This window comes from Populus euphratica, unplaced genomic scaffold (assembly GCF_000495115.2).
Source record: "Populus euphratica unplaced genomic scaffold, PopEup_1.0 scaffold170.1, whole genome shotgun sequence".
NCBI classification, from domain to species: domain Eukaryota; kingdom Viridiplantae; phylum Streptophyta; class Magnoliopsida; order Malpighiales; family Salicaceae; genus Populus; species Populus euphratica.
Genome location: NW_011500051.1, coordinates 382,124 through 399,332, shown reverse-complemented (window position 1 = coordinate 399,332; position 17,209 = coordinate 382,124). Strand labels below are relative to the sequence as shown.

Here is a 17,209-nt window from a genome sequence, read left to right as displayed (position 1 = left end):
TCCCTATTTCAGAAGGATGTCAAGACAGCTCAAACACAAACACAAACGACCAGGTTTTTACATAGACAAGTACATAGAAGAATCTGCTATTCACATACAGAAGTTGCAAAATCCACAAACCTGAAAATGAAGTATAGTGGGCTTAACCGATCTAGTATTATGGAAGAATTCATAGTAGTAGCCTCCCTTCTCCATTTGTTTGCACTCCTAAAACAACCAAGTACAATAATCACAAAGAATTATGAAACCCGGAAAACAAGTTAATAACAAATAATATTAAGAGTATTAAAGTACCTTATCGACAGCTTCGCCAGATAATGGAATGTTCTCATAATTCTTGTAGTGCTCAAGCCTGGTCAATATGTACTTTTCCCTGGTTATATTCAATCTTTCTCAGGGAATACCCTGTATGTCTTGCCCATTCCTGGCCTGCCCAGAAGATGTATCCATAGCCCTGGTAAGCTGCTCATTTTTTACCAAGAATTCCAGATTAATTAATCTTGTAAATTCTACCTGAAATAAAATACTCATCCATAAGAAAAAAAAACATACACCAAAACTACCAAAAAATAAGTCAAGAAGAATACCAAGTCGTATTCATTGGCTTCAACATCTTCCACACCAGCAGTGGCTCCTCCATCAATTTCATCGACGAAATTGACCATTTCTGCCTCTTCCGCCATGTAATTCATATCCCCAACCACTGGTAGTAGGACATGTGTGCTATATATATATATATATATAACATCTGCTACAAATAAAAAAGAAAATCAAGTCCAAAGTCAATAAAAATCATTAGCCTTGGTAATTATATAATATAATATTTTTAATCCATATTCATGAAACGTTGAAAAAGAAAAAGACCAAACTCACACAAACAATAGCAGCTTGCAGCAGAACATCCAATCCAAGTTAATTATTAAGAAATAACTAGTAAATTTGACAATTTCAACGGTCTGTTTAGCATCCATGCCATGCCATGATAGATTAGCCGAAGAGTATTAGCCTCAGAAATATGGATTAAAACCCCACCATAAAAAATCATAGAAAAGAAAAAAGAAGCAAACAAATGTTGCTAAATTACACGAGAAGAATTAAAAGTGAGGGGAGGGGAGAGATTCTCTTACGCACACAGTAAGAACAATTCAGAAAGAGAGAAAGAGAGGGAGCAAAATGTTGAGAAGAGACGAAATTCTCTGCAAGGAAAATTTTTAAACAATTAGTAAGCCATGCAGGCTTTATCTTTGGGATTCATTCAAGCACTATTAGTAAACAGTACAGTGCTTTTATGTGTCACAAAGAGAGAACAAAATAAAAACTTTCTAGGTCTTTTCTTTTATCTAGGAAGAACAATACACAAAAAGAAGGATGAAAGGATGGAAATTCGCATGTACTTGGGTTTTGGGTGGACTTTGGTAAATATACTATTTTCAAATAATGAAAATTTTCCAATCATCATCATTCATGGAGTATCGCTCTGAAAGCTCAAAACCAAATGCCGCATCCTCCTGTGCAGTTCCTGTTCCCAACTCTTTTTCACCACTCTATACTTAGGCATGCATCTAGATACACCAATAAATAATAGAAGAGTCGTAACCACTTAAAGGAATGACAATATCTGGTGAATAAAACTCGAATTTCGTTTAATTGATCAAACCTAGTTATAAAGGACCTTAATTAAAAAAAAAAGTTTCATACCTAAATGAGAGTTGATGATGTGGCGTTGAGCAGAAAGTTCAGAGGAACAAACAGGACCAGATACCCAATCAGAAGACGGCGGTGTAGTTTGGATTTCTTTCCGTCTCCTTGGAGACATCATTCTTCCATTTTCATTTTCAACGAGGTCTGAGATTCAGAATGACAAAATAATTAGACAACCAGAGAAGAAATTAAGAGAGATGAATGCATGTGCGGTGCATACAGTCAGTACCTAAGGCTGAAGCTGAGGCGGGGATGATATTGATAAGGGTGGAAATGGAATTGAAAAGGAGAAAGGCGATTGGGGAGGAATCTTCTGCGCTTCCCCACCAATCGGCTGAAGCTCTACCGTTCCCTTCAACATTCTTCCCGCTTCTGCTTCTGGCTGCTGCTTACCCTAATCGAAATAAAATCTTCTAGGGTAAGCAGCCATGACCAGGAAGAACAAGCTTTTTTCCATTTGTTTAGTTTATCTCGTCCCGCCATGCTTCATTGGTTTTAATTTAGGCCCGTTTGTTTTTCCACTTGAAAATAACTATTTTTTTTATGTGGGATTTAGAAATATAAATTATTTTTTTATATTTAATAATATTATAAAAAATAAGTTTGAAAATACTTTTTATTATTTAACTATATAATATTTAATTTTTTAAATTTATTAAAAATATACTAACAAAATCTTATAAATAAAAACATTAGAAAATTAAATTAAAAAAATCAATTTCGTAAATTATTTTAAATAAAATAAATAATAATTAAAATAAAAAATCAAAGACAAATAAAAAAAATTGAAAGATAGTAAGATTAAAAAATTATAATTTCATAAATTATTTTAAATAAAAATAAATAATAAAAAAATATTTACCATAATAGATAAAACAATTAATTAAAAAAATGATAAAAAATAAATAAAAAATTAAAATCTAAATTTATATAAAAATAAAATTAAAATTTTAAAGGATGAAATTGTAAAAAAAAAAAATTTAAAATAAAATATATAACAATAAAAAATTTAATAATTGAATTTGATATAATCAAATAACAAAATATTTTCATAACTTTTGGAAAATATTTTTCATTCAAAGTAAAAAAAAAATATTTTAAAAAAAAATCAAACTAAGTTTTTTTTATTGAAAAGTATTTTTTATTAATCAATTTTTAAAAAATAAATAAATTTTTAAAATTTTAAATATTATTTTTTATCAAATAAACAGATATTATTATAATTACAAGATTTTGTAACCTATCTTACAAAATAATAAGATAAGTTATTCTATTATAATAAATAAAAATTATTTTACAGTTTATATCTTGAAGACACGTACCCCTATGTTTATGAATGACCGTATACAGTTATTCTATTATATTGTTATCATGTGTAAATATTGACTGAGTGAGTACGTGGCATTTTCTTTTAGTAATTTAACTAGATGTATGGCCTGCGTGTTGTTGTCGGACCAATTAATAAACAATATAAATTATTATTATTAATGATTATTGTAATAATAATTAAAAATGTTAGATTCATAATACAGTGAATTGGGTAATAGTTAAGTCTAAATATATCTATATAATAAACATGCTAAATCAACACAAAATCTAAGACTTAGGTATAGAGATCTAGCTTATCAAACCTTCTCGTTTTCGGTTTAGCATTGTGGCTAGACTTAAATTTTTGAATTTGATGACTATCTTAAATCACAATATCTTAATTTAACAATCATGTTAAATTTAAGTGATTGGGTTTTGTAAATGATTAAAATATTTTTATATTTGATTCTGTTTTTTTATTAAAATTCAAGAATAATTTTATATTTGAAATATTTTAATTAAAAAAAGATAGTAAAGCCTCTCCATACATGCATATTTTTTCCCCTCACGAGTATAGTTGTATCTTAATTGTTTATTTAAAAAAAATCCAATTCAAAAATTAAAATTTTGTTATTTGAAGGGTAAATCAGCATCTATAATATAGCTCAAAAAATATCGAATGAATCAGTTTATGTCTAATTATCCTTTCAATATCAAATATATCTTATGAAAAAAATAATTCTATTCTCAATTGCATACTTAACAAGGTTTTTTGTTAAAAATAATTCCATTATTATACTGTTTCATCCGTAATAATATAATAATATGTATGTAAGTAAGTAAATATTAAGAGAACTCCTTCACTTTTAGTATATGTTATAAAGAAATCTTAGTTTATTCGGACAATAAACTAAATTAATCAAACAACCAGTTCAGTAACTATAATAGCATAAATAACAATAAAAATAATACACACATATATATTGAAGAACACAATCAAAAGGCTTGATTTATCCATTCTAACAAGAAATTAAAACTACTAATTACTATATATATATATATATAGTTTATATTTGACGTTCGAACAAATTTTGGAGCTGAACAAGATATGACTCTTGTTTCTGGGCTTTTTACAAGTCAGAGAGGGACTTATATCCATCTCAGAAGGAGCACTCGATGGGAGGAAGGTGGACTTGAGGAAACAATTGGTTTGGGAAGGGAGAGACTTTGCGGAGAGTTCAGAAAACAAGGAGCGACCAATAAAATATTATGTGGGAAGATCAGTTGTATGGATCCGGACATTGATGAAAACGAAGAACAGTGAATCATTAGAGCTGAAAAGAAATTAAATGGTTAACGAGTAAAGAATTAGATTACATTAGCTCAAATACAAGTTATTTATGATCTATAAGGAGGTTTCTTGAGTTGAGACTTGCAGCATCAAATCTTTACCTTCTTTAAAATAAATAATTGGTAAGTGATGGCTCAACAGACTCAAGATATCTTAGCTGAATAAGCCTTTAATGGAATTGGTCGGAGTGGGAAGAAACAATGGCGGCGGCGGCGGCAATAATCATAATAATGATAGCAGCAGCAGCTAGTTTAGAAGTGAACATACAGAGGACAAAAACGGAACAGGTATTGAATCGACACCAAAAATAATGTACAGAGATAAAACGCAATAATATCATATGCAAAGAAGCATTCATTAGAAAGAGTACAACAAATTAATTATCCACATAAAGATAGGTCTGGGAATTTATATTTTCTTTAAAGAAGATGGGATATATTAATTGATCAGTGGTCAAAACACAAGCGTGTCGATCTATACTGATTCATTTCTTTTTCTAGCTTCTCTATTATCTCTTGGAGCTTCTCTATCATACTATCTTTCTCTGCGATTGTCTGCAACAGCCTTGAATTCTCATTTCTAAGTGCTTCAAACTGGCTTACTATTCCTTCAATCTGTGCTTCAATGGCTTCATCACTCAACTCAAACGCGCTCTCCACCAGCCTCACAACTCGCCATAAACTCACGATTACAAGCAATCCTCCACCCTTCGTCCCCAAAAACGTTTCCAAGAATAATGCTCCGATAACAACTGCACCATCGACAACATAACCTGGCCGCTTGAAGAAGGAGCTGCCAGACCCCACAACTAGAGCAACTGACTTGGCAGAAAGGAGGCTCAGTATACAAATCCCTGCCAGATGGTACCAAACTTTTTTTTTGTTATAATGGTCTTCTTCCGGGGTGCATGATAGAAAAGAAGATGAAAGTTCAAGGATAGTTAAGATGACGTCAAGGAGAAGCAGTGAGATTGTAAAAACATGAACTGGGGTTGATTCCAGGGACTTGATCAAGTGGTTTCTCCATGGTTCTCTATTCAGGTCTAGAACTAGTTTAGGATTGCAGAGGTGCATCCATTTTCGCCTCCTGTACTGGCTTTTGATCAGATTTTGGACCAGGTGCTCTACTTTTTCAACAGAGATGGAATCACTTGGAGGTTGAGATTGCAGGATTCCTGAAGAACCGGTGATTCTTGGTGGATTATTCATTGATGAAGAATATAATTGTGTCTGGTACCAGCTTGATGTGATAATTTATATAATAATTATGCAAACGAGAAATTGTTTTTATTTAAAAGGCACGTGAAGTGCAAGGAAGGCTGAGGGAAGAGGCGTGGAAGAGCACATCAAATTAATTGGTGTTCTTGATTTCGTCGTGGAAGAGGCGTCAAGTATTGATCAAGCCTACAATTTCTGTCTCTTTTCTCCAGGACGAACTTCACCGACCGCCACCCCGTGAAGCGGTTCTCTGAAGAATGAGTGAGATGACATTTTTCACAACGGCATGATTTATGTATTTTAGAAGGAAAGGCAAGATTGCATCTTCTAGAATAGTTGGGTAAGAGTAATTAAATGTCTAGTTTTATTTTTTTATTAATATATAATTGTTTTATTTTTTTGTTTCAGTGTATTGAAAACACTCCATGGATCAATAATAATAATTTTTTAAATTTTAAAAAAATATTTAAAAGAAAACTTAAATTTGGTGGTAATGTTCTAGATCTAATGGTTATCTCATTTCTTGATTCCAATGCCATGTATTTATTAGTTATGTCATTTCTTGATGCTAAATCTCAAAAAATTTGATCAAATTATTTTATTTTCAATTATTTTTTTACTATTAAATAAATTTTATAAAAAAGACAAACTCATCCCAAGTACATACCTATCAAGTTTTTATGGTAAAGACAATCACTTTATTATATTTTAATCAATAATAATTTATGTCTCGATAAATATTGAAAGAGTGAACAATGAAAACCCCCTCGTATAATTTCATTTAATTGTTTTAGTTTTTAAGTCTAAAGATATATTGATAATCTTAACGGTTGGTTTAATGATTAAAAAGATTTTTTATTTTATTTTTTGAAAAATAGTTTCATTTAATTGATTTAATTTTTTAAAAATAAAACTAAATACTGAAATTGTTAAAATCCATCGGTCCTCAACTAGATTCACCAATAATTAATCTCGTTTCCCAGATCTTAAATTTGAACAAAATAGTCGAAAGGCTTTGCTTGTTAAAAGCCATTACAAGCCATAAAATTTTTGGGTCTTTTTCCAACCTTCTCTGTAAAGTACGAAGAAATGAGGCTTTGGAGGAGCTTTCTTCTTTCTACCTGCAATAAATACACTAACTGAAAATCATCAAAAATTATTAATAAAATATTTTTTTTATAAGAGATCAATAACCATAACAATAACAATAATAATGAAAAAATCCATCAAACAATACTTACAAAATATTCTATGTTGGTAATGATTTAAAGAATTATGACAAAATAAAAATAATTAAAAAATTAAAAATTATCTTGTTGATAATTGTATTAGTAAAATGATATATTATTATTTGTTAATAGAATTACTGAAAGAATTATTTTGATAAATTTAAAAATATCTTAAATATCATAATTAATATCAAGTGTAAGTCATGTGATTAAAGTGGATATTGTAGCATGGAGTTCAAATTGAAGTGAATGTCATAACACTTGATTCAATTTTAGTTAAATTTTTATTTTATTATAAAATAAAAAATATTTTTAACCTAGTTTGTAAATCAAACATTCTTCTTGTTTTCAAATAATTTAAAAAAGGCACCTCAAAGACAAAAAGGTTTGATTCATTTAAAAGTTTAATAAATTACAAAAGTTTATACTCATAAAAGCGAAATCAATCGCGACTAAACTTATTTAAACACACACAAAAAAAATATCCTTAGCACTGGTGAAAATTTTTATATTTAAAAAGTTAATATCCATACAGTGATGCTAAATATATATATATAATATTAAAATTTTTTGTAAAAATTTAAATATAATTCAATAACCAAATAAAAAATTATGATTATTTTAACTTAATTTATAAATATAATCAAATAAAAAATCAACATCAAGGTAATTTTAAGTTATTATTCTGATTTTGTATACCCAAATTTTCTATTTAATATTGTTTTATTTTACTAGTTTATAAATATATTTTATTATATCATCTATATAATATATTTATTTATAACAAACTATTATTTAGTTATAATAAATTGATACTAGGAAAGGCACGCATCAACAACATCAGCTATTACTTGACTCGTTTAAACACTAAAAAAAAAAAAAAGTATATCTGATTATGAACTAATGACAGAGAAGACGACACCTAAAACTGTGGGTTCAATATCATAATCATGGCGGACTTGGATATAATTCACTTCTTATGGACTCAGCTCCTCTCAATATAGAAAAATGCCCCCTCTGTAGGCCGGGGTTGTAATTTTTAATAACTTAGATATTCGAATAATTTTATATATATCTCAATTAATTATATAAATTTTAAAATTAATAATCATATAAAATTTATTAATTTGATTCTAAATTAAAAACATGAAAGAGTTAAGGTAAGCCGAGGCTTTTAATCCAATTGCTGAAGTATATCCTTACATTGGCCTCGCACCATGTCACGTCTTATGTCATTCTATTGTTAGGAAAGTCTACATTATAAATTAGAAGGAAGAACAGTAAGATATTTGGAGTAAATTTGGTCCCATATAAAGGTTAATAAAGTTTTTAGACAAAATCATAAAAAACTCTGAAACTCCACCATATCTTTCTAGATTTGTAAACTGTTTTTTAGATATTCTAGCTTAGGCACACCTGAAGAGATGCATGTCTGAGCTAGAATCCATTGCTTCTGCAGATTCTGTAAAGGGTGATAGATATGGAAGCAGCATTTCTATACATGAGAACTCTGAAACTCCACCATTGTCGTCGTGGAGAGCTATATAAAGGAGGTCTTTTACCATGTCTCTCTCGAGATCACTACCCACAGGATGACTCGTGTGTGTGTGTATGGAGCTGTGCTTTGCTTTGAAGTTTGGTTGAACTATGCCTTCCAAGCATAGTTTTTAAACTCGGCTCGGTGGCCGGCCCGGTCCAAGGCCCGAGGTCCGAGTTTTGACCGGGTCAACGAGTTTTGACCGGGTCGGCCGGGTTAATTTCTATTTTAAAAAAAAATTAAAATGACATTGTTTTAGTAAAAAAAATATAAAAGTCAACGGGTTGCAACCGGGTTTTGCCGGATCATCTGGGTTTCCGGGTCAACCCGCCGGGTCATGGCTTACCTTATTTTTTCATCAACCCAGCCCGGTTCTAGCCCTGTGTCGGCCGGGTCCCGAGTCAACCCGCTGGACCGAGCCGGGTTTTAAAACTATGCTTCGAAGTTTGAGGATGTTAGCGACTTCACTGTTTTATTTTATTTTAATTTTTGTTATAAGGGCATGTTTGGAACAACAAATTTTCCTGATATCCTATAGTTATTCAATAATTTTCATTTTAATTCCTGTAGTTTTTAGAAATTGCTATAGTCTGTATTTTAATTTCTTTGCTTTACAGGAAGGCCCTAAATTGATATTTTTTTTGTTCTCTGTTTCATTGAAAAATATTTTCTAAACTCTCTACAAAAACATTCATGTAATTAGGTACCTACAGGTCGAAAAAGGCCAATCTTGATAATATTAGCTCATTTTTTTCATTTCTTAATCATGGAGTCACCACATAACTTTTTTTTCTTATGCAATACACAATATAATTTGTGATTTTATAAAGATTATAGTTTATAATCATCCAATCATTGCAATTTAAAAAATTACGATGATAAAATAAGAACATGATGAATCTTTACAAAATACATATCTATGGATTGAGATTTCTACACGTATGATTCGGTTATTACTTTTATTAATGACTTGTGAATCATTTACATGTATTAGAAAATTATGTCTTGATGGTGGCGAAAAGGCTGTAATTAGTTTCTTCAATCTCTTTTTTTTCATGATAAATCTTAAAATTTTTAAAAATTAAAATAAAACGCTAGCTAAGATTATTTTTATGTTAAAAGTATTTACAAAATAGAATTTAAAGAAAAAAAACAAGATAACTACTTTACGGATATGTACAGGACTTTACAATCACAAACTTTTCATATATACTAGTTATGTGATTAGCGTGTTGCTGAGGGGTTGTAATTTTAAAAAAAATTAAATAAATAAGTTATTTAAAAAAAAAATTAAAGTATTAATAAAAAATTGAATGCAAATATCTAATCAAATAAAATAACAATTATTTATATAAATAAAAAAATCATTAACAATAATAAAAAAAGAAATTGAAAATTAAGAAATGGATGTAAATTAATATATTTAATATTATAAAATGAGATATTTAATTCTTCGTATTTATTAATGTTTTTTATTAAAATTAATAAAAGATAATAGAAACATAAATAAATACAGATTGAATGAGAAAAAACAATATATAAAAAATGTTAATTCAAGGACTAAATAAAAAAACATTTAAAATTTTTATAATAAAACAAAAGATTAAAATAAACAATAAAAAATATAAAGACTAAAATTGATAAATCTAAAGATAAGAGGACAAACATGCACCATTTCTAAAAAAAAAAAAAAAAAGTAAGAAGAAGAAAAATCAAAAACCCAAAATTGAAGAAAATCTTTTTTATTTTATTTAAAAAATTAGATCATACATGCAAGTTTGAGTCGCTCGGCATATTAAGGCCTTGAAGAAAAACCTCCATTAGAGCTGCTTTTCTATTTTTATTTTTTTATTATATTGTTTATTCTCTATTTGTTTTTTTTTAAATAAATAAATACCTATTATATCCAACTCAAAATCTTAAAAAAATTATAAGATAGAGATTTTTATTTTTCAACCTCTTCTCACCTCAAAATACCATAAAAGCCTTTTTAGATCACCTACTAACCTTTAAATGTTCTAAAATCACAAAAAAAAAACAAACAAAAAAAAAACATAACTTAACATTTTCTTAAATATATTTATAAAAAATTTCACTATCATCAAACTTTTTTTATCAAATAAAACTTATTAATATCAACTTTTATAATTTTTTATTATCAATAACATGATAACTAATCATTTTCTTTCTTTTCTTTCTTTGACAGTTTTTCCAACAATTTTTTTTATTTTCTCTAACTTCATTACTTAAAAAATATAAAATATAAAAGCTAATATAAAAATTATAGAAAATTTAGAGTAAGATTTTTTTTTAGAACATAGTTTCATATAATTAGACAATAAAAAGATACAACTGGAAAAACATGAAGTTTTTTTTTTTAAAAAAAAAGGACAAGCGGTCACCTCATAGCCCCCCTTCAGATTTTTCAGTTTTTGTTATAGTTATAATTATAATAATATGCATTCATCCTTCGATAAATTCATGATCACAGATTGCACGCGCATAGAGGCTCTACTTGCCCTCCATAATTACATATCAAAAGAGAAACTAGGAAAATCCATCTTCTTGTAGCAAAGCAGGAATCCGGTAACGATAATATCAGATGACGGAAACGTTTATTCATTTTAGATGGAGTAGTACAAAACTTCCACAATTTTAGAGCACTTCAAAGGCATCTGAAATCCACAAGCAGCAGCGAGATAACGGACATGGCATCATGCCTTCATGTAGCTTTCCATGATGAAAGAGGGGGAGTATCTGAATCCTTGTATGTAAACATGGAACCCTGATATCTGTCACCCTTTACAGCACCTGCAGAGGCTATTGATTCGAGTTCAGCCATTTCTTCTGGTGTTAGTTTGACAGACAGAGCCCCAACGTTCTGGTCGAAGTTTTCGATCTTGGTAGTTCCCGGAATTGGACATACATCATCACCCTGGTGGTGTACCCAGGCCAATGCTAGTTGTGATGGGGTGCACTGTTTCCTTGCGGCAATTTCATTAACCCGCTCAAATAGTTGTTTGTTATGGTCTAGATTTTCAGGCTGGAACCTAGGCAGATGCTGAGGCAGTTGAAACAATAATTTCAGAAGCTAAGCTTGAAACAACTCATCAAAAAGGAAATTAGCATTGATGTACGGTTTATGCAAGGCATTCCATAAGTACCTGTAGCATGTCCTACTTGCTCAGTGTAAGATAGCAGGAACAACTTTTCCTCAACACGGCAAAATATCACAAGCAAAAAACATATTTTCTCTAACAAACCAAACTAATCATCATGATGTTGTATACTATGCAGGTTCTATGGTTGCAAACATGCCAAATTGCCTTAATATAAAATGAGTGAACAGACTTTTAGGAGCCAAAAGCACTGAATTCAGACCATTGGAAAAAGGAGGTATTCTACCCATGAGCTTGTGTTTCTCTAGTCCTTTGTTTAGTGCATGACTGAGAAATCAAAAGATTCAAGCAAGAACATTAAACATGCAGAATTCTTTGTTTGGACATGGGACAAACTAAAGCCCTTGACTTACTGTTTTATTTGATTGAACCTAAATACTATGGTTTATAAGTTCTAACAGAATTGACAGGTTAGGAAATGGGAAAACAGGCTTTGGGTGGGTATTGGGGTGTGTGTAGCTTAAGGTTGCGATTTATAAGCTATCCAGGAGCTATTTGAATCAGAATCTTGAATCAATCCAAGGTGGAAAACATATTTGTTTGAATAAAGCAACTATGAAGGAAATGCTAGCTAAAATATCATGATCTCAAAGCAGGAACTCTCACTCTACGAAAGTGTTTTTTTTTTAACAGAGTTTTGACTCCAAACCACTCCATAAAATGGAAGATGCAGAGTTTTCTGAGGCCTGTAGGTTATCCAATATGCAACCCACCAAAGGGGGAGATATAATTTGTCACATTCCTTCGTTTCCAAACTATAAAAACTTTATCCTAGCACAAATAGTTATTTACGGCAGATGTATTACAGTCAGAAACTCTGTATTCACAAAGAGCAGTACCAACCTTTCGGAAGTCACCCTCTGTAAAGCTCTCAACCAACTTAGGTCCTGATGAAAGGAATCCCCGTCCTAGAGGACTGTACGCAACAATCCCAATGCCAAGTTCTCTGAGAAATTAGAAGATAAGATCAGATTCTGCATACCCAAGCATCCTATAATCATTTTAAAGCTTTAGTTATTTTGATTTCGAAAAGAAATTAGTTTTTCTCATCAATGCCTCACCTGCAGGTAGGAACAATCTCTTCCTCCACATCTCTTGACCACAGTGACCACTCCAACTGCACGGCTGTTATCGGATGAACAGCGTGAGCTCTTCTGATTGTTGAAGCAGAGGCCTCAGACAGACCTATATACTTTATTTTACCTTCTTCAACTAGTTTCTTGAGTTCCCCCATCTAGCAAAGGAAAGCATCATGACTGCTCAACAACAAGATATTTGAAACTAGAACACGCATATATAAAAGGGACACCTAGTAGTAACAATGTGAGCATCGATCAGACTACAAGAGAAAATGTCAACGCACATAACACACAAGGCAGCATCAGTACCATGACTACCCTTATGATTTAAGTGGATTCATGTCAAAGTGTAAGGGTTTTTGGATATATCCCCCGAAACAACATAAAAAAACATCTACAAGCAAAATGAAAATTTATCCATCGATTAAATATTTAATTAGAACTCAATGTATATAGAAAAATAATTAAAGAGAAATACCGTGACTTCAATGGGAACTTTGGTATCAATGCGATGCTGGTAATAAAGATCAATGCAGTCAAGTTGAAGGCGTTTCAAGCTGGCCTCACAAGCAGCTCTCACATAAGCAGGATCCCCTCGAATCTCCCTCTTGCCGTCTTGAAAGTTAATACCAAATTTGGTAGCCAGTTCAACTTTCTCCCTCAATCCTGATCCGGCCTTCAAAGCCTTGCCCAGAAGGATTTCGTTGGTGTGGGGTCCATACATATCAGAGGTATCGAGGAGAGTGACACCGGTGTTGATGGCATGGTGGATGAGGGCGATCATGTCGGATTCAGGTTTTGGAGGGCCATAGAAGGCAGACATGCCCATACATCCAAGTCCCTGTGCTGATACTTCAAGGCCCTGTGATCCCAGCTTGATCCTTTTCACTGCTGCCGCCATCTCTTTTTCTCCTGTCCTTGACTAATTAGCTTTTCAACAATGAAGGGCTCCCCGTGTGTGCGTGAGCTCAACTCAACAGCAATCAATACCGATAACGGCGTAGCGAACGAAACTGCTGTAAATAAAGTGAGGGAGTGCGTCTGAGACCTTCACATTTCCATGGTGGTGATGGTTGCTGCCGTCAAAAGCATCTTTTCCTTTCCTTGTGTCCCAACTACCAATCAGACACCTAAAATCTTGCTGACGTAAGGACTTGCGTAATGTTAGAATCTTCTTTTTCCTTTTTATTTTTCACTATTAAGCGTTAATTTTCTCACCTTTGATTTACAAGGTATCTCCATTTTTATCCTGAAACTTTTATTTGTATTAATTAGATCCCTTGACTTTCCCTGAAGTCCCAATTTCCGTCAATTTTAGTCCGTTAAGGTAAGGGGAAATATGCATAAATTTTAATTCCATCCCTGAAGTTTATGGAATAACTGAAAATAACCCAAAAGGTATTAAAAACTTTAAAAGATAAATAGATAATTTGAATTTAATAAAATTAAAAACTGAAAAAAAGAATAAGATTATTTTTGGCAAACATCCGTGAGAGAACTTGTCTCGGGAAACCCTGAATCCTTCCCTTTTCAATTCTCATTTTCCATCAACCACATCATCGATCTTTGATATGGTAAAATGAAATTAAGATTTAAATGACAGTCTCTCTCAATTTTTCTATTTAAATCTTTATCTTTTTCGCTATGAATTATTTTAATCTGACTCTTCTACAGTTTAGTAATTTTTTTAATCTATCTCTATTTTTGTTTTTGAAAATTATGGTCTATATTCAAAATCAAAATAATTTTTAAATTTGCATAACACTTTATGTCCTCAAAAATAAATAAATTAATAAATAGTTCAAAATATCTCCTAGATTGTAATTATTTACTAATTAATGACTAAAAAACTGTTATATTAAACATTTATGGCTTTTCCATTGAATTAAAAAAAAACTTTTATGGCTTTTCCATTGAATTAAAAAAAAAACTTAACATTACCACATTCATTTCTCTTCCCATATCTAAATCCATTTTTTTAAATTAAATCAGAATTAAATTTAATCTTAAAATATTTATTGATTAATTTTATAAAATCAAATATATTTTTTAAATTTTATATCAGATCAATTTAAAATTTTACAATGAAATACTAAGTATATAAAACTATATTTTAATATATTTTCACGTCAAATAAAATTTGAAAATATATTATTTTAAAAAGTTAATATTATTAGATAAATTTTATTAAATCTGCTAAATTATACTTTCATGTATTATTTGAAATATATTCAAAGTTTAATTCTTTACATAAACTCGCATTTATGATGTTGAGTTTATTTTGTTCTGTCTTACTGAGCTATCAAATTTGCTCTTGTTCAAGTTTGATAGTGTATCTTAACGAAGAATGGGATATCTTCAAAATGGAAGTAACAAAACTTCAAAATGGATATCTTAATGGAGAACTCGCATTGTGTGCCGCCATTGTTTCTGAAGTAGTAAGCTTTTTACTTTGTCTTTTTTGTTCAAATAAAAGGCGATAATGGCATCATCTTGCGTCTTTTTTAATTATTATTATTTGAGATTGTAAATAACAATAATAAAAAATATATAGAATCATAATATTGTTTGTTATAAATGAACATTTAGTGTTCATACACCGAACACACATTGTACCATTTCATTTTTATTTTTATTTTAATGAAAAGTGAAGACCTTCTTCTTCTTCTTCTTCTAAGTACTAAATACATTTAATAAGATTATAAGAAAAGGATCACACAAATATATATTAGGTAGAACTAATCAAAGGAATGCCATCACATAGTTAAAGCACTAGAGAAGTACGAAAATTGCAAATTGTAATTTTCTGTATGTTTGGCAGGGCTCGCTACTCAGGAACTTCTTTTTCTTTATTGTCAATCCAATATGAATTAGCTTTCTTTGTTTGTTTGTTAATATCTCATTGAAGTATCAATGAAATGATCCCACTCTTCTTCCACTCCAATCCCAGATAATTTCATCTTCCAGCGATTCTCTTCTGCAAAACCATTACTAGGATCCCTCCCCTTGTTAATATTATTTCTCACTTTTCCTATTCTATGCAGGACTCCCTTCAATGTTATGTCGAATGCATCTTCAAGGGTCTGTAATTTAGACCTGGGATCTGCATAAATTACTCTTGGGATCAGCTTTATGACCTCCTTTCTCATTGCCAGCATTTCGTTGTCCGAAATTTGAAGTAATACCTGCTTGATGCTGACAAACCCATCTTTTACTAAGTCGATTGGTATGAACACAGAATATCTCCAGTAATCCCTCTGTAAATGCCATGTATACTGCGCGTAAGCAGAGAATGGATGGAAGAAGACTGGAATGCAACCAGCCAAAATCGAGTCGAAAATCGATCTCCTGGTGTAGGAGTCCCCGGGAGGCTGCAAGCAGAAAACCGAGTCTTGAAACACTTTAATCACTTCAGCTGGGTTATCACATCTGCTTTTGCCCCCAGAATTACAACGAAGAAAATTGCACGTCCTCCTTGAAGCTAAACATTGGTGGATAATCTCCTTTCGTATAGAATCGTTCGCACTAGGTCTCGGGGCACCTGCGAAGGCAAACAGGTAGCGCCTGCTATGGCTCTGCATTCTGTTTTGCCACTGGAATACCTCATCGTCACTTGAAGGATGGAAATATGTGGGATATGGTATTGCAAATTCATTGCTCCATGAGGTTGTTTCAATTGACAACGCTGTCAGGTTCATAGATTCAGGCAAGGTCATAAGCTTGCTACCCCAGTCGGAGTCATGATCAGCTTGTCTTCGAAAATCCCAACCAATCCTACCCAAAACAAAGAAATGGTCTCTTCCCCACATCCTTTTCCATTCAGGCTGCTGCGCAAGCCACTTGACAAGATCAGAACCTAAAGAGTCCCTCATTGATATGTTGTAACCCCAAAGGTAGCGTCCGGCATCCAAGCCAGCATAGAACGGCACATAAATGGCATTGGCGAACGATGAGTTATTAGTCAAACACTTGTACTTCTTCATCCTCTCATGAAATATGACTTCTAAAAGGAACTGGTTGGTTGTAAACCAACTCTTTTCGGACAGAACCCCCTCAGAATTCTCAACCCGAGGACCAAAGCCCGAGTTCGTCAAGAACGGGCACATGTCTAACCATTTTACAAGTACTGAGCAATTTTTCAGTACATCATCATTGAATCGGCGAGGAAGATGATGAACATATATGTAACGACCCTCGCAAGAATCTACTGGTCTCTTGGTTCTCGCAGCCAATGTAGTATTCTTGTTCACAGAAAGATTATTTGCTTGATCAAGAGACTCAATGACATCAATAAAAGGATTATCAGTATCGACTAATGGATCAGGAGAAGCGTTTTGGTTGAACATTTGAGGGACATCAAGAGAGTGATTAGGTTTATGGGCATGGAGGTTGTTAAAGGAATTGACAAAGATGCTGATTAAAGAGGTGGCGCTGTTTTTTCCATCGGCACTTAAAACAGAATAATCAAAAGCTTTAAAAAACACAACGAAGAAAGAGAAGGCAACAAGGAAGACAAACCAGTTTCGGATAATAGCTAGTCTCTCCATTCTCTCAACAGCACAGCATTTTCCAACCAGCGAAAGAATCCCAATAAACCCGAAGAAGAAC

At 31.7% G+C, this 17,209-nt stretch overlaps 4 protein-coding genes and 1 long non-coding RNA gene across 10 annotated transcripts in view; all 5 read right to left on the bottom strand.

The window, feature by feature from the left end:
• Window positions 1–208, bottom strand: part of LOC105107703 (uncharacterized) — a 4,233-nt gene extending 4,025 nt beyond the window's left edge. The window contains exon 1 of the long non-coding RNA XR_838933.1: window positions 121–208. This is a non-coding gene — a long non-coding RNA (uncharacterized LOC105107703). The remainder of the gene's footprint in view (window positions 1–120) is intronic.
• Window positions 1–2,170, bottom strand: part of LOC105107701 (uncharacterized WD repeat-containing protein C2A9.03-like) — a 17,551-nt gene extending 15,381 nt beyond the window's left edge. The window contains exons 1-4 of one of the 6 annotated variants that reach the window (XM_011001723.1): window positions 1,931–2,170; window positions 1,699–1,845; window positions 1,128–1,196; window positions 588–748 (exon numbers count right to left, since the gene is read on the bottom strand). In XM_011001723.1, coding sequence (XP_011000025.1) covers window positions 588–748; window positions 1,128–1,196; window positions 1,699–1,819 — 351 coding nt within the window. In that variant the 5' untranslated portion in view covers window positions 1,820–1,845; window positions 1,931–2,170. Of the gene's footprint in view, window positions 1–587; window positions 752–1,127; window positions 1,197–1,698; window positions 1,846–1,921 lie in introns of those variants that run through there. The other 5 variants (XM_011001734.1, XM_011001724.1, XM_011001725.1 and 2 more) reach the window with 5 other exon arrangements.
• Window positions 2,171–4,673: 2,503 nt separating this feature from the next.
• LOC105107704 (voltage-gated hydrogen channel-like protein) lies at window positions 4,674–5,894 on the bottom strand. Its single transcript, XM_011001735.1, has one exon. It carries the CDS (start codon window positions 5,566–5,568, stop codon window positions 4,807–4,809), a length of 762 nt encoding a protein of 253 aa, XP_011000037.1. The 5' UTR covers window positions 5,569–5,894; the 3' UTR covers window positions 4,674–4,806.
• A 4,876-nt stretch (window positions 5,895–10,770) lies between these two features.
• LOC105107705 (probable aldo-keto reductase 2) lies at window positions 10,771–13,729 on the bottom strand. Its single transcript, XM_011001736.1, has 4 exons — window positions 13,080–13,729; window positions 12,584–12,756; window positions 12,366–12,468; window positions 10,771–11,404 (listed from the first exon to the last, which is right to left on the bottom strand). The coding sequence occupies exons 1-4, from the start codon at window positions 13,500–13,502 to the stop codon at window positions 11,066–11,068; spliced, it is 1,038 nt and encodes a 345-aa protein (XP_011000038.1). The 5' UTR covers window positions 13,503–13,729; the 3' UTR covers window positions 10,771–11,065.
• Window positions 13,730–15,492: 1,763 nt separating this feature from the next.
• On the bottom strand, window positions 15,493–17,148 carry LOC105107712 (xyloglucan galactosyltransferase KATAMARI1-like). Its single transcript, XM_011001742.1, has one exon. It carries the CDS (start codon window positions 17,146–17,148, stop codon window positions 15,493–15,495), a length of 1,656 nt encoding a protein of 551 aa, XP_011000044.1.
• Window positions 17,149–17,209: the final 61 nt, after the last annotated feature.

Coding starts and splice junctions, on each gene's coding strand:
- LOC105107704 (XM_011001735.1), bottom strand. CDS start 5,568: ATGAATAATCCACCAAGAATCACCGGTTCTTCAGGAATCCTGCAATCT.
- LOC105107705 (XM_011001736.1), bottom strand. CDS start 13,502: ATGGCGGCAGCAGTGAAAAGGATCAAGCTGGGATCACAGGGCCTTGAA. Junction 12,469..12,583: donor GAGATTGTTCCTACCTGCAG/GTGAGGCATTGA, acceptor CTAATTTCTCAG/AGAACTTGGCATTGGGATTG. Junction 11,405..12,365: donor CAGAGGGTGACTTCCGAAAG/GTTGGTACTGCT, acceptor CAACTGCCTCAG/CATCTGCCTAGGTTCCAGCC.
- LOC105107712 (XM_011001742.1), bottom strand. CDS start 17,148: ATGGAGAGACTAGCTATTATCCGAAACTGGTTTGTCTTCCTTGTTGCC.